The 15368-nt window shown below is 53.5% G+C and overlaps 1 protein-coding gene across 2 annotated transcripts in view; it reads right to left on the bottom strand.

Moving 5' to 3' along the window:
* rhobtb4 (Rho related BTB domain containing 4) overlaps nucleotides 1–15368 on the bottom strand; it is a 30102-nt gene that overhangs the window by 1004 nt on the left and 13730 nt on the right. For both annotated transcript variants that reach the window (XM_067231449.1, XM_067231448.1), the window contains 6 exons: nucleotides 12514–12715; nucleotides 12267–12370; nucleotides 8636–8821; nucleotides 7501–8290; nucleotides 7075–7294; nucleotides 6179–6297 (listed from right to left, as the gene is read on the bottom strand). In XM_067231449.1, coding sequence (XP_067087550.1) covers nucleotides 6179–6297; nucleotides 7075–7294; nucleotides 7501–8290; nucleotides 8636–8821; nucleotides 12267–12370; nucleotides 12514–12705 — 1611 coding nt within the window. In that variant the 5' untranslated portion in view covers nucleotides 12706–12715. The remainder of the gene's footprint in view (nucleotides 1–6178; nucleotides 6298–7074; nucleotides 7295–7500; nucleotides 8291–8635; nucleotides 8822–12266; nucleotides 12371–12513; nucleotides 12716–15368) is intronic.

Here is a 15368-nt window from a genome sequence, read left to right as displayed (position 1 = left end):
TCTGTGACTCCAATATGGGGGAGGCTGGGAGGAATTTGCTCACCGCTCAGGACAAAACCTCTCTCAGTATTAGACCAGTTATGAGGCACCTCCCTCCCTCCCTCCCTCTCTCTCTCTCTCTCTCTCTCTCTCTCTCTCTCTCTCTCTCTCTCTCTCTGAGCCCGTCTCCCTGTCCGTCCGAACAGCCGTGATCTGCACACACACAAAAGTATTGTGTACATCTGGACCAACAAGTCGTAGCAGGAATGTGACCCTGGGCGACTGAGTGAGTGAGGTCTGTGGGAGGGGTGGGGGCACACTAGGAGAGTGATGTCACAGGAAGCCGTGTGGCCAGAGGGAGGTGGAGGTAAAGGGCACCCGGGCCCCTCTGAGGGCCTGTTTGATCCCGCCTGAGATAAAAGCCCTCGCTCTGTGGCTAACGCTGAGGACCTCAAAGCCCCCCTAAAGGAACCCCCACTGAGCTGGACACCACGGGGGGCGTGCGGGACCCCGGGGGGGCCGGGGGGCCAGCCCTGGATGTGCACCAAAGCTGGCATACTCAGAGAACCACATCAGCAGGACAGAGAAGCGGTCAGATGGATGTCTTCAGGTGGACAGTCACAAACAAAGATACACTCTCTCGTGGTATAATGTGTGTGTGTGTGTGTGGGGGTGTCATCAGCACCCTTTGAAGGCCCTGGTAGGAGCAGCACTCCCCTATCCCTCTATCCACAGACCCGTAGCAGATCTGGAGGACCGCCAGGTGGGAGTCTGTCCTGAGAGCAGAGCAAACAAAGGCACACTTATTCCCCCAACCAAGAGAGAGGAACAAGGAGCTACATAGGGGGGGGGGGAGGAGAGAGAGAGAGAGAGAGAGAGAGAGAGAGAGAGAGAGAGAGAGAGAGAGAGAGAGAGAGCACCATGACAACATCTCTCCTCTCACCCCATGTTCACCTTCCGTCTCTCATGCAGCGAAAACACCACACACTACCCTCGGTGGCCTGTAGGTGTCACTAAGCTATCACTCAGAGGCGGTTTCCCGGTGCAGTAAATGTTTAGTTCAAGGTGTTACAATGCAACTTCGTTACGAGGTAGAGGAGGGAGGATAAGGGGGCCCGCCTCCCCCCAGGGGTCCTTCCCCCTCAGGCTCTGGGGGTGCCTTCACCTTCCTCTCTCTGAGCCAATTAGGAAAATGTCAGCTTGCTATTGACCCCTAGTTCTGGCTGAAAGGTCAGGGAGGGAAGAGGCCACTTCTGTGCTCTAAACAGCCCTGGGCCCTCACAGGGACAGGAACATAAAGCAGCTGGCAAATAGACTGGCAGACAGACAGGCAGGTAAGCAGAAGGGTAGGTTGACAGACAGTTAAACAGACTGGCAGGTAGACAGACAGGTAAACAGGTAGACAGACAGGTAAACAGACTAGCAGACAGACAGACAGACAGACAGACAGGTAAACAGACTGGCAGACAGACAGGCAGGTTAGCAGACTGGCAGACAGACAGGCAGGTAAGCACACTGGTAGGTAGACAGACAGGTAAACAGACTAGCAGACAGACAGGCAGGTAAGCAGACTGGCAGACAGACAGGCAGGTAAGCAGACTGGCAGGTGGACAGACAGACCGACCGATAAACAGACTGGCAGGTAGTGACTGACAGGAACAGGGAACACCTGTTTTGTTCCTCAACCTGCTTTTGCGTCACACCTGACTTTCACCGGTTCATTAACTTTCAAAGGTACAGACAAAATGAGTTCCTAAGAATAAAGTACTGTCGAAAAGCATAATGTCAAACCACTTAGTGGCCAGACAAAAAAATTGAAAAAAAGTACGAGCGAAGACAAATACATAGTGAAACAGAGAAAGTGTGTGCGCGAGAGAGAAAGCGAAAGCGAAAGGGACGGCAGAAACAGGAGAGGGATGTTTATGCTGCCGTCTTCTCCATCAGCCGCAGCTCCACCCTCTCCTTCCTCCTCGGGGGTCTGTCGTCACCCCTCCACCAGGAGCAACCCTCCGCCCGGCCACCTCCGCCCATCCTGAGCTCACCAGCCACAGACACACAGTCACATAGGGCTGAGACGAGCCACAGACACACAGTCACATAGGGCTGAGACGAGCCACAGACACACAGTCACATAGGGCTGAGACGAGCCACAGACACACAGTCACATAGGGCTGAGACGAGCCACAGACACACAGTCACATAGGGCTGAGACGAGCCACAGACACACAGTCACATAGGGCTGAGACGAGCCACAGACACACAGTCACATAGGGCTGAGACGAGCCACAGACACACAGTCACATAGGGCTGAGACGAGCCACAGACACACAGTCACATAGGGCTGAGACGAGCCACAGACACACAGTCACATAGGGCTGAGACGAGCCACAGACACACAGTCACATAGGGCTGAGACGAGCCACAGACACACAGTCACATAGGGCTGAGACGAGCCACAGACACACAGTCACATAGGGCTGAGACGAGCCACAGACACACAGTCACATAGGGCTGAGACGAGCCACAGACACACAGTCACATAGGGCTGAGACGAGCCACAGACACACAGTCACATAGGGCTGAGACGAGCCACGGACACACACCTGAACCCACACGCCTCCCGCACGCCTCACGCACGCCTCACGCACGCCTCACGCACGCCTCACACACTATCGCTACCAATGTCATGGATCGCATGACTCGTCCCCTTTACGGGTCATATTACCCTTTAAATACAACGAAATACAATGGAACCCTTTCTATACAATGAAAGTAGAATCGGCGAAATGATTCCCGTGAGTGGACTTAGCGGTGTGGAGGAACGAGACGGTAAGAAATAGTGACGCTGTTCAGCCACAGCATGAACGCTGAGCACTCGGGGGTTAAAATGACATGAGGAAGTGGTCAAGAAATGCTGTCAGACTAGACGCAGTCATTTCAACGACTTTCACCAGACCACAGATAAGACATCGACTGTCGGTTTCAGTCGCAACAGGGCCGCTGGTATTCTGAGAAAAAAACTAAACAGATTGGAGTCTTAGTTTGGTTAATAACCTCTCCTCAACGCCCTCTCACACGGTATTCAAGGAGTCTCGTTTGATCCCTTTTTTCAAAATCTTTCTTTCCGTCGCCATCATGTGCTTCCCACTCGTTCGTTGTGGAGTGGTGCGCCTTGTTCTAAACACCAGACCGCATCTCGCGTATTTATTTCCATTCAGCTCCCCTGAAAAGGACGAGAGCCCAAATTGCCTCCGGTTATTTTCCGAGGCAGTCTGCTTGTGTGCGGTTTCTCTATAGGAGCAGCACAGTTAAGTGTCGCAACAAGTGTATCCACTGATGTTCCATTCAGACCTGCTCCTCTAAATAGCCATGCGGGGCAGATGAGCTCTGGACGACCGCTGCTGTGGCGACGGTCGCCGTGACGCGAGCCTCCGTCTGCACGCCGTCTCAGTGACATCAGAGGCACATCTGTGCCACTCTGAGGCAGTGAGTGAGTGTGTGTGTGTGTGTGTGTAGACTTGTCTGGGGCCTGATGCCAGCAGGGGAGCCAGAGAGTTTCCTGAGAGGGTGAAGGATGGGTGTGTGTGTGTGTTTGTGTGTGTGTGTAAGAGGGGGGGGGGAGCTGACCTCAAAGCAACCACATGCAAATCATGTCCCCATAACCCTCTATCTACCAAACACACAACACACAAACTCTCTCTCCCACACTCACAAAGACAAACGCTGACAGTTTTAGCCTTTGCAGTGTCTGTGTCTTTGTTCCTGCTGCACCTGCCTACTGCCCAGTGCCAGTTTAAAAACACAAAGACTACCCCGATGCACAAAACATGGGCCAATCAGTGTAACCATGGATACTGGCAACTTACCAGTTGGGCCACACAGCCCACCTACCCTTCCAATCCCCTCTGAAGGGGATTTTGAAGGCCCCTTTAGTGCCAAGCCCTAACAATGACCTCAACCCTCTCCTCCCAACCCCACAATGTTTCGTTCACAGGGGCCTCACTGTTCAACCATGGGAGAATTCGGACTACCTCTATCCTAACCCCCCCCCCCCCCCCCCCCCTCTCTCTCTGTGGTAGCTAAAAGGTGCAAGGCCATCCAGCCAAACACCAGGCCCAGCATCCTGTTTCCTCGGTTCCGCTTCCAGGCCATGGGGGCCGTAAGACAAACCCAGTGGCACTTGTAACCGTACCTGGGGGATCCAATTTAACAGGCGGGCCCGGGGAGACAGTCTCTCCTACATAGGAGGAAGGGGTCGGCCCGGCCCAGCCCTGCCCGGCCCGGAGCCCCACAGAACCCAGGATGAGGAGATCTGCGGGGGGAACCCGAGCCTAGGGTAACCTAACGAGCAGCCCAGGGAACAGTGACCTGGATAGAGGGATTCTGGGCCTTCATTAAGGGCCGTGACAATCGTGGCGTGGACACCTTGCATGTGTCGACGAGTCAGCCGGTGAGAGACTGCGAGCGTGCGGAGAGGCAGGTGGAGCAGCCCGAACGAAGGGTATGACAGGAAGTAGATGCACAATCTCTCCAATCTTATCCTTTATTCAATACGGACGTCCCAGGGTGGCAGGGAAGCAGTGTATTCTGCAGTTCTCTCTTCTCCAGATCAGAAGGCAGCTGATAAGAGTGTAAAATGGGTCCAGGTTCTGGACCTATTGGTTTACAGGGGTTGTGATGTGATACGATCGCACGTCACCTGACTTACAAGGCTTGTTCTCCGGACAGGAAAAAACACGACCGCACAACACAGGAAGTGGGTCTGAAGCCATTTCCTGTTTTTTTATCTACTGTTTGAGGTTTTCCGTTGAAACAGACCACGGTTTGTCTGTGTGTGTGTGTGTGTGTGCGTGCGTGCGTGTGTGTGTGTATGTGTGTGCATGCTGGACCACATGCCACTGTAGGCTGTGCGCTGTATTCTACAGACAGTTTGGCTTGGTTGGGTTGTGCTGTACAGTACAGTCTAGGCATTGTGCGTTTAGTAGCATGTGAGTAAAGGTGTGTACTGTAGGTCGCTGAGTAAACAGCGGGCCTCTTCCTGACACATATAGGGCCCGATCTTGCACCCAGCGCAATTGACTTTGTCAACGACGCAAGTATCATTTCTAGTTTGCACTCGACGCAAAGCTGACTTTTCCCTCCGAGAGACGCACGTCGAAATGATCTTGCGCTCCAGTGGGCGGTTCAGCGAAAAAGGAGGCGTGTTCCGGCGCAAACGTTCCCTGGTGCTATTTTGCAGTTTCCGAAAAACAATTCCGCCACTGACCAGGAAAAACGTGGTCTAAAGTCAATGGCGCATTATTAAGATGCTATTTTAAGGGCGCAAGCTTGGTCCGTGCACACTGCTGGCGAGGCCAGGGTCTTCTTCCTGCGAAGCTACGTTACATTGTTTTGATTTATGGCGTGTTACATTTCTTCAATGATTATAAAAAGAGGAAGCTAATTTGGGTGGGTTTCTTCTCCCATCGCCATCAGAATCAGAATTCGGTTACACAAACACGGAATTTACTGTGGCAGGAAGGTGCAAACAATAAACATATACGGGTCTTAAATTAAGTAAAAAAGTACAATAGTTAAACTAATTCCAAGAACCAAACAATTTAAAAAATAAAATATAGGGTAGGCTATATAAAAATAAGAATAAGAATTTGAATGAGCAGCATGAGCGGGCAATTTAGTGCAATGAGAAAACTGCTCTGCCTTTCCCACACAATGTCACTTATCTATCTGTTACGGCCCTGACTAGAACGTCGGTCTCCTTGGCTGTGAACCGCTCCTGGCGTGCGCCTGGCAAATCCGCCGTTATAATAGCAATCCGCCATGGAACAAGCTCTGCTCTTAAAGGGAATGTGAGATGACGCTCTGATTGGTTTATTGCACGTTACGCCCAAACCACACCCATTAGTAATGTAGCTACTTCGGACCTACCCATTTTAGATTTGCGCCAGGCGCAAAGTCATTTATCCCGCCGGCAAAATAGCAACCGAGCCGGAGTCCCGCCCACAAAGTTACTTGCGCTTTGCGGTTTGGTACTTGCGTTTCAGATCGTCAAAATAGGGGGGATAGAGTAAATACTGTAAATGCAAACACACACGCACACATACAATACACATACAATATACCATATCAGCTACCCACTAAATGACGTTGAGCATCTTTACTGTGGGCAGCGTGTGTGTGTGCGTCTTCCATATCTAACCTCCTCGATGTAGCTCTCCATGAAGGAGCCACGGAACATGGCAGCCATCCAATCACAGCTGGAAATGAGCAGAGGCTTATGGGCCGGGAGGTAGCCGTCGTCCAATTGGAACACCACATCTAAAACCGGGGGGGGAGGGAAAAGAGCACTCATCTGGAAGTGTGCCACAGAGTGGACGCTACAGAGGGGAGACAAAACATACACAGACAGGCAGACAGACAGACAGACAGACAGGCAGACAGACAGGCAGACAGGCAGACAGATAGACCCACAGACGTAGAGACAGATAGACATACAAAGAGATAAATAGACAGATAGACAGACAGAGGTCTAAAAGAACCCGACAGAGGAAGCGAAGGACTGGACACTAACAAGCAGGCGCCGTTTCATTGTACTCTGGATGATAACACAGTAACACGAAAGACTATCATAGTGGGGATTGTTAGGACAAACTACATCCCCGTTTTGTTTTTTCCATGCCAGGCCATGGCAAGAAAAGAAATCTAGAACTAGATTTCTAGTCGCATTTACAGATTACGAAACAAACATCCCTCAACTACTGGTCGGGAAATGTAAAGGTAAATAATACATTTTCAGGTAACGCAAGGGAGCGTCTAATTCTCCTAATGCTGACAGCATGAAAACAAAAGAATCGTGGCTGGAGAGAGGACAGATTCTAGGAAAAACCTCAGAAAGGAGAAACTTTAGATCGGAGAAGCTGCCAAGCAAACAAAGACATCACAGAGACCATGGACAAGACAGTAGGCATGTCACGCACACACTAACACCAGCAGAGAAAATCATTTCCGAGAATACAGATGAACCGTTGATACCGAACTGTTGGAAATACGACACACACACACACACAACATAAGAGTCCTATGTGGGTCTGTTACCGGCGAAGGTTCCTTTGTGGAGGCATTCCTTGATGCGGTTGGCCCTGCGCACATGGAAGGCCTTGGTGATCTCCTGGTTCATGAAGCTCTCGCGGTTCAGCACGTTGGCCACCATCATCCTCAGGTCGAACACCTCCAGCAGCTCAGCGATGGTGGCCACCTGCATCAAGTCACCGCGGCCTTCATCCAGACTTCCTGTGTACAGATACTGGAGCACCGCCTGGAAATAGCCCAGCACAGATGTGGTCAGATCAAGGTTGCATCGGGTTGGAGTTAGGGTTGGGTGAAGGGTTAGGGCAAGGGAATGTTCAGCTCAGCTCTGAAGAGATCTACGGACTGTTGGGGGATTCTGTGCGTCGCTAAGACTAAGTGGGCTCTGGAAAAATGGCCGACTTTAAAGCCTGTGGAGATGTTGTGTGGTCTCACCTGGAAGGGCTCTTCCTGTATGAGGCCGTCCATGGCGACCACGGTCATGTGACGCGGCCGTCCCGTCATGGGGTCGTCCACGTGCTCCAGACACACGCTCAGGAAGCCCCTCCCCCAACCTGAGAGGGCACGGCCCGCCCACTGCACCCTGGCAGGCAGGGCGTTGTCGCTCTGGGAAGTCCTCAACGAGCCCTGCTGGAGCAAGGGGGGCCGCTTCTGGCCCCGGGCGCCCCCCTCGCAGCCCTCCTTGTCGATATCCAGGCTCTTGGTGCGGCCGGCCTGCTCCTTGGCCCCCCTCCTGCTCTGCTCGTCCTCCTCGCTGCTCTCCGCCCCCTCGCCCTCCCGCTCCTCCCCCGAGCCCGAGTCGCAGAGGTCGAGCGTGAAGAGGTCGTAGAACTTGGAGCAGGACGTGGCCAGGTAGACCTTGTGGGCGAAGACGCGCGTGGCGCCGCCCTGGAGGAGGAAGAGGACGTCGGCGCAGTGGGGCTGGCAGAAGAGGGAGTCGGGCGCCTCGCCATCCGTGGGCGGGGGGTCAGGGATGCCCACCACGGGGCGGGGCGGGCGGGGGGGCAGGAAGGGGGCCTGCAGGAGGGGCCTCTGGACCCTCTTCAGGTGGGACTTCCAGAACTGGAGGTGGCGCCGGGAGATGAGGGCGGCCCGGATGGCGTTGTCGAAGACGTCCTTGACCCCGAACTGGGCCACGATGCTGGTCTCGTAGTACGGCACTCCCAGCTCCTTGGCCACCTCGTGGCCTCTCTCCGGGGGAAGGATGTCGGTGGGCTTGATGGGTCTGGATGGAAAGAAGACCGGAAAGACCGAGAGAGAGAGAGAGAGAGAGAGAGAGAGAGAGAGAGACAGAGAGAGAGAGAGAGAGAGACAGAGAGAGAGAGAGAGAGAGAGAGAGAGAGAGAGAGAGAGAGAGAGAGAGAGAGAGAGAGAGAGAGAAAGAGAGTCAGGGCAGCGTCAGGAAAAAAACATAAGAATAAAAAACGACTGAAAGACTGCACGTGTTTTGAAACGAGGTACAAGACCGAAAGGAGTAACTCCGCACACTCCAACACCCAACGTGTCGTGTCATGTTGACGAGCAAGGAGCGTGTGGGGGGGGGGGGGGGGGGGTAGGGGCGGGGGCTCACTTGGCGAGGGGCCGTCGGGCGCGGTTGACGGCGTCCAGGTCGGCGTAGCGCAGGTCCAGCTGGCAGCCCACCAGGATGATGGGGGTGCGGGGGCAGAAGTGCTTGATCTCGGGGAACCACATGGTCCTCACGTGACGCAGGGAGTTAGGGTTGGCCAGTGAGAAACACAGCACCACCACGTCAGACCTGCAGACGCCAGGGGGAGGGAGGGAGGGAGGGAGGGAGGGAGGGAGGGAGGGAGGGAGGGAGAGGAGGGAGGGAGGGAGGGAGGGAGGGAGAGGGAGGGAGGGAGGGAGGGAGGGAGGGAGGGAGGGAGGGAGGGAGGGAGGGAGGGAGGGAGAGGAGGGAGGGAGGGAGGGAGGGAGGGAGAGGGAGGGAGGGAGGGAGGGAGGGAGGGAGGGAGGGAGGGAGGGAGGGAGGGAGGGAGGGAGGGAGGGAGGGAGGGAGGGAGGGAGGGAGGGAGGGAGGGGAGGGAGGGAGGGAGGGAGGGAGGGAAAAGAAAAGAGGAGTAGAAATTACAGGTGAAGCAAAACAATGAGTGAGGGAGGTGAGAGAGGAGGTTCGGGGAAGAGTGTGGCCAGTGTCTGTGGAGAACGTGCGGAAGTAGAGAAGCCTAAGAGGGGCCTGTTAGGCACTCAGCCTGTATGGATGGTGCCGCTAAGCAGGATGGGGGCAGGGGTAACATAGGGTCATGGGTGTGTGTGTGTGTCTGCAGTCGGCCTCTTTCACTGGCCTCTTTCACTCACTCTCTCTCTCTCTCTCTCTCTCTTACATAAACATACCAAGCCCGCAAGGCTGCCTAGGCCAAAAAGGGATGCTAAGAATAGAGCTATAGTCAAGGCACACACACACACACACACAGGTCTCGCGACAGAGTGTTAGAGTGAACAGACAGGGACACTTGGGGCTGTTCTCCAGTGAGGGTGTCATAGACAGGGCTGTGACAGGGCTAGGGGCTACTGGTGTGCTGGCGCTCCAGTCCCACTGTCCTGGCTCCGGACAGACAGGTGACCACACGGACTATAAGCCTGTGGCTTCTGTTTTCCTCGAGTAGCATTTAAAGTTTGGACGTATTAAGCAAGGACATTTGCAATTTGCATTTGCAAGGACCAATGGCATTTTCAGAAGCAGTGTTATTGTGTAAATGGAGACTGTAGCTTTGTCGACAGATGTGTCTAGCAGCGCTAGATCCAACGTACAGCCGATGTGTGTATGAGCACTAAAGGCACAAAGGACTGTGAGCTAAAGACTCAATTCCATGTCAATACTAGTCCAGCTACTTCTCACAGTGGAAATGACTTGACAAGCATGGGGGGTGGGGGGGGGGGGGGGGGGGGGGGTGGACTGGATCTGTAGACTACCGAACAGTGACCCTGGCTACATGGTCCACAAACTTCCAGGAATTCATATAACTTGGGTGGTCCTTTACATTCTCCCTGGGCTGGGCATAATGGAATGCGCTGGAAGTTATTACATCACAGGTTTAGTATTTGGCACGTACACACACATGGGCGCGCGCGCACGCACACACACACAGGATCTCACATTAGCACTCTGTCAAAGACTCATTATCGTGGCTCACGGTGGTTTTAATCCATATTTGCGTGTACGTGCCATTGCCCTCGTGGTCAAGTCTGTGTGGGTGTGTGTCGGTGTGTGTGCATAAACAATGTGTGTGTGTGTGTGTGTGTTTCTGAGTAAGCTTCGATGAATGCCCAGGCATCCGTGCAGAAATGTGGATGTGTGAATCAGACGATAAGTCAAGTACACACAACAACTGCCATTTAAATCCATCGACCCAGCGACCAATGATTTACCATCTGCACGAATGAATAATGAATACAAGGAGTGCTTTACATGGGCGACTCCAAACTACAAAGGTCAGCTGCTGGACCTATTTATGTAATGCCCATGTGTGGCGTATGTGTTTGTACATGTGTGTGCGTGTGGCCCGAACGGACGTGTGCACGGGGGGAGCGTGCGTTGCGCGGCGTGCCCGTGTGTGTGCGTGTCCGTGCGTGAATAGAAGTGTGTGTTTGTAGTTTATGGAGGTTGTGGAATGAGTCTTAAGGCCTGTCACCTGATAATCTCTGTCAGTCAGGATATCACCCACATACTGACACAAACTTTCCAGTGTTATTACGGATCATGCAGGATCTGTTACAGTGTCCACAAGTCCACTGGTCAGGTTTATATCCCATCAACATAATGATTCATCTTTAATGTGCAAACTTGTGTGTATCAAAACAAATGAATGACATATAAACTATATAAAAGGAGTGTGAATAGTGTGGGACATCTGTAGTTCTAAGACAAGAGGGTCAGGGTAAGGTTAGGCAGGCAGGCAGGCCTAGAAAACTAGACAGATAAACAACAGGCATGCAGGCAGGCAGACAACTAGACAGATAGACAGGTAAACAGACAGGCATGCAGGCAGGCAGGCAGACAACTTAACAGATAGACAGGCAGTCAGACAGGCATGCAGGCAGTCAACTAGACAGATAGACAGGTAAACAGACAGCATGCAGGCAGACAACTAGACAGATAGACAGGTAAACAGGCATGCAAGCAGGCAGACAACTAGACAGATAAACAACAGGCATGCAGGCAGGCAGACAACTAGACAGATAGACAAGTAAACAGACAGGCATGCAGGCAGATAACTAGACAGATAGACAGGTAAACAGGCAGGCATGCAGGCAGGCAGGCAACTAGACAGATAGACAAGTAAACAGGCAGGCATGCAGGCAGGCAGGCAGGCAGGCAGTAGGAGCAGAAACTGAGCTGACGCTGTCTCTTATCAGCTGACTGCAGGCTGACTGTGCATACACACACACCAAATTATAACATCAAAACAGACATGCAGAGAGAGAAAGAGAGAGAGAAATAGAGAGCTGGGACCCACGAACAAACACAGTGAGTCAGTGACGTTTTGACATGCATGCAACACACACACACACACACACACATAAATACACACTGAGCCTGCCAATCAAAAGCCAGATCCACAAAGAGACAGGGCGAACTGTTACACAAACCCAGCCCCACCCAATCCCAAGTGTGTGTGTGTGTGTGTGCTTGCTTGCATGGGTGTGTGTGTGTGTGTGTGTGTGTGGTGGACTTAAGCTCTGCTGTCTGGGTAGAGATCAGGACAATGTAAGAGGCTCATTTAGGTCTTAAACGTCTGTGGAAATGGATAAAGGGATCGAGATATAGAGAAGTAGGGAGATGCGGATGATCCCATCTAAAATATCCATTAGAGATTCTATATTACTCTGTGTGGTGTTTGACGGTGTGTGTGTGTGTGTGTGTGGGTGCGTTGCTGATGCAGCCATGGTGGTTGCGGCATTTGCCAAATTAAAGGGTGTCAATCCAGTGCCAGCACCATAGCCCAGACACTGCAATCTCCTTGTCTGAGAAACTGAACCGAATGGCCTGCTTTTCCTTGAGCTCATTGTCACTCCTCTTAACCAAAACCCTTAGGATCAGATGGAACCGGCACTCCATTGTGTCCAATCCAGACGGGCTAAGTTAAGTGAAAACAACAGCCCCAACATAGAGACACGCGCGCGTGACTTTGGGCTGCTCGTGCGAGTACGCGTGACCCGCACGTGCGTTCCGACCTCCTCACCTGCCGTAGGCGAAGCGCCTGTCCTTGTGGTGGTCGCCGAAGGTGTCCCAGAGCCGCAAGGACACGCTCACCTCGTCCACCACGTCGCGGGATCTCTCCAGCACCTGCGGACACCGTCACAAACCTGTCACTGTGCGCGGCCGCACGTGCACACACAGTATGTACAGCATGCACGATGTATGTTGAATGACGAGTGAGTGTGTTGGGTGTGTGTGGGTACAACAAGGGGGGGGGGGGGTGTGCCCACCTCCTGGCATACGCGGTACTGGTCGATGGCCCAGACAGTTGGCACGTGGGTGGCTAGCAGCTGGTACTGTGTGAGGGTAGCGTTGCACGCACGCGCGCAGATGAGCCTGGTCTTGCCCACTGCGTTGTCCCCGACCACCACGCACTTAATGGTCTCCACATTGGGACGCTCATAGTCCGTGTCTATATCCATGGAGAGAGCCCTGGGAGGGAGAGAGGGAGAGAGAGAGAGGGAGGGAGGGAGGTTAATGGAACTGTGGATGCAGGTCCGGAATGTCACAGATGGCTTCCAGCGAGTTCTGCCGGCGGTTGACGAGGCAGAGGGCGACGCAGCCCCTCTTAAAGAACCTGGGGTGGGGGGGAGGGGGGGTTATGGTCAGCTTTGCCAAGCCCTCTCTAAGTCCCCATGCCTGTTACTGACCAATGTTCAGACGCGGCTGCCAAACTCCCTCACTGCAACACATGGTACGGGGGCAGACAGGCAGGGAGCTGGGGAGCTATTTGTGTCAGAACGCAGAGAGAGAGAGAGAGAGAAGGAGACGAGAGAAAAGGAGAGAAAGAATGAGGAGAAAGAGAGAGAGAGAGATCCATCGGCCGAGGTCAAGTGTCTCTCTCTCTCTCCCCCAGTCTCAGTCTCTCTCTTTCCTGCGCTCGCTCTCCCTGCCAAGATTACGTCTCCCTTTCATAATGTACCCTGGGAGCACCTTAGCCCTGACAGACACAGCAGCGCTTCACAAGCTCTCTTTAGAGGCATGCCAGACCCCTGTCTCAGCCTGCCTGGGTAACTCTATAACCAGGAGAGAGGGAGAGAGGGAGAGAGAGACAGATAGACAGAGAGAGAGACAGATAGAAAGAGAGAGACAGGGAGAGAGACAGAGAGAGAGACAAGACAGAGAGAGAGAGAGAGAGAGGGGGGGGGGGGGGGGAGAGGGGAGGGAGAGAGAGGGAGAGAGACCCAGAAATGGGCCATTCCTGACTGACAAAAGAGAGAGTCTGAAGCCAGAGAGAGAGAGGCTTCCACCATACACAGAAGAGAGAGTTCGAGTGCTGTCTAGACCAGGGGAAACAAGCATCGCCTCACTGGCCTGAGACAATGGATGTCTACAACCAGAACAATGCTCAGACTCAAATTCATATGGTCTGAAATGCCCAGCCTGCCTATACACTTAAAAACCACGGGTGACACAGGAGAGCAGCTGTATAAGTTCCTCTCCAATCACCAAACACCTAGTAATAGAAGAACAGCAATGGTCCGGCAGATCACCCAAGGAACCTTTTAACATGGTGAAATTGTTCCCTCGAGCTATGAACTTTTACTTGTACCTAACACCGTGGACAATCAGCTCCTGGGTGAAAAGTACTTGCATAACTCCATAGTGTGCGTGTGTGTTTGTGTGTGTGTGTGTGTGTGTGTGTGTGTGTGTGTGTGTGTGTGTGTGTGTGTGTGTGTGTGTGGAGGGGGATACGTGTGAGGGGGTTAGGGAGTATTGGTCTGAGGGCTTTTGTCAAGGTGATACAGATACCAGCTTAGTGTCCAGAGGGCAGACACACAGACTCAGAGGCAGGCAGGGAAGGAGGCAGGCAAGGAGGCAGTCAAGGAGGCAGGTATGGAGGCAGACAGGCAGGGCAAGGAGGCAGGCAAGGAGACAGACAGGCAGGCAAGGAGGCAGGCAAGGAGGCAGCCAAGGAGGCAGCCAAGGAGGCAGGCAAGGAGGCAGGCAAGGAGGCAGACAAGGAGGCAGCCAGGCAGGCATGGAGGCAGGCAAGGAGCAGACAGGGAGGCAGGCTGCCGCCACCATCCATCCCAGCTGGGGGACCAGAAATAGAGCATGTGAAAGATTCATGGGCTGTCGCTCATTCTTCCTCTGACGTAGATAACGGTTGTAGCACTTCATCCCTGGAGCCACAGGACCGTGGCGGCTAAAAATGGCATCCATTCAGGGATACTGAGCCCACCTAACACATCCACTCCTCCCCCCCCCCCCCCCCCCCCCCCCCCCCCCCCCCACCACGCTCCGCTTAAGACCCGCCATATCTCCGTTGCTCCAGAGCCGAAATTTTGACAGGGCTCCGGGCAAAACTCCGCTCGCCCTTGCCACACGAACGTGGTTGCTACCTACCTTTGTGTCTGTGAGCGGAGAGGTCGAGGTAGACAGAGAGAGAGAGACTGAGAGGAGCGGTGGCTTTAAATACCTCCTCTGACTGCCTCTCGGCCTTGCTGTGACACAGCCAAACGCACGTCCTGCTGGTCTACGTGTGCCAGCGCGACGCGCGGGCGCTCGTAAAGTTGACAACCTTCCTCCCTTATCGGACGGCTATCTATGTAATGGTTATAACAGCTGTTAGAGGACTGTACTCTCTGCATGTAGCGCTCTAGAGAGAGAGACAGACAGAGACAGAGAGAGAGAGTTGATGTGTCAAAGAGGCAGTGAGGGATGTGGCTGTTATTCCACTGGCATCAGCAGACCGTGAATGGGGGCTGATGGACTGAACAAAGAGTTTTGTTTGTCCTGTTTGTGTTTCCGCCCCGATCAGCACCGCAGCGGTCTTCCAAGTATGTCAGTGAGGTAGAAGAAGGTAGAGCTGGAGAGAGAGAGAGAGAGAGAGAGAGAGAGAGAGAGAGAGAGAGAGAGAGAGAGAGAGAGAGAGAGAGAGAGAGAGAGGGGGGGGGGGGGGGAGGGGGAGAGAGGGAGGGAGAGAGAGAGAGGGAGAGAGAGAGAGAGAGAGAAGGAGTTATGGGGCAGTAGACTGGTAATGAGCTTAGCCTGGCTGAGGCTGTGGAGCTATCGGGTGCTGTGATGTCACTGGGAGTGCTGGACAGATAGTTTCTCAAGGGAAACAGTGCTGTCTGCAGCT

The sequence above is a fragment of the Osmerus mordax genome, chromosome 28 (genome assembly GCF_038355195.1).
Source record: "Osmerus mordax isolate fOsmMor3 chromosome 28, fOsmMor3.pri, whole genome shotgun sequence".
In the NCBI taxonomy this organism is placed as follows: domain Eukaryota; kingdom Metazoa; phylum Chordata; class Actinopteri; order Osmeriformes; family Osmeridae; genus Osmerus; species Osmerus mordax.
The sequence above is the reverse complement of the archived record's forward strand: the minus strand, read 5'-3'. Positions and strand labels throughout refer to the sequence as shown.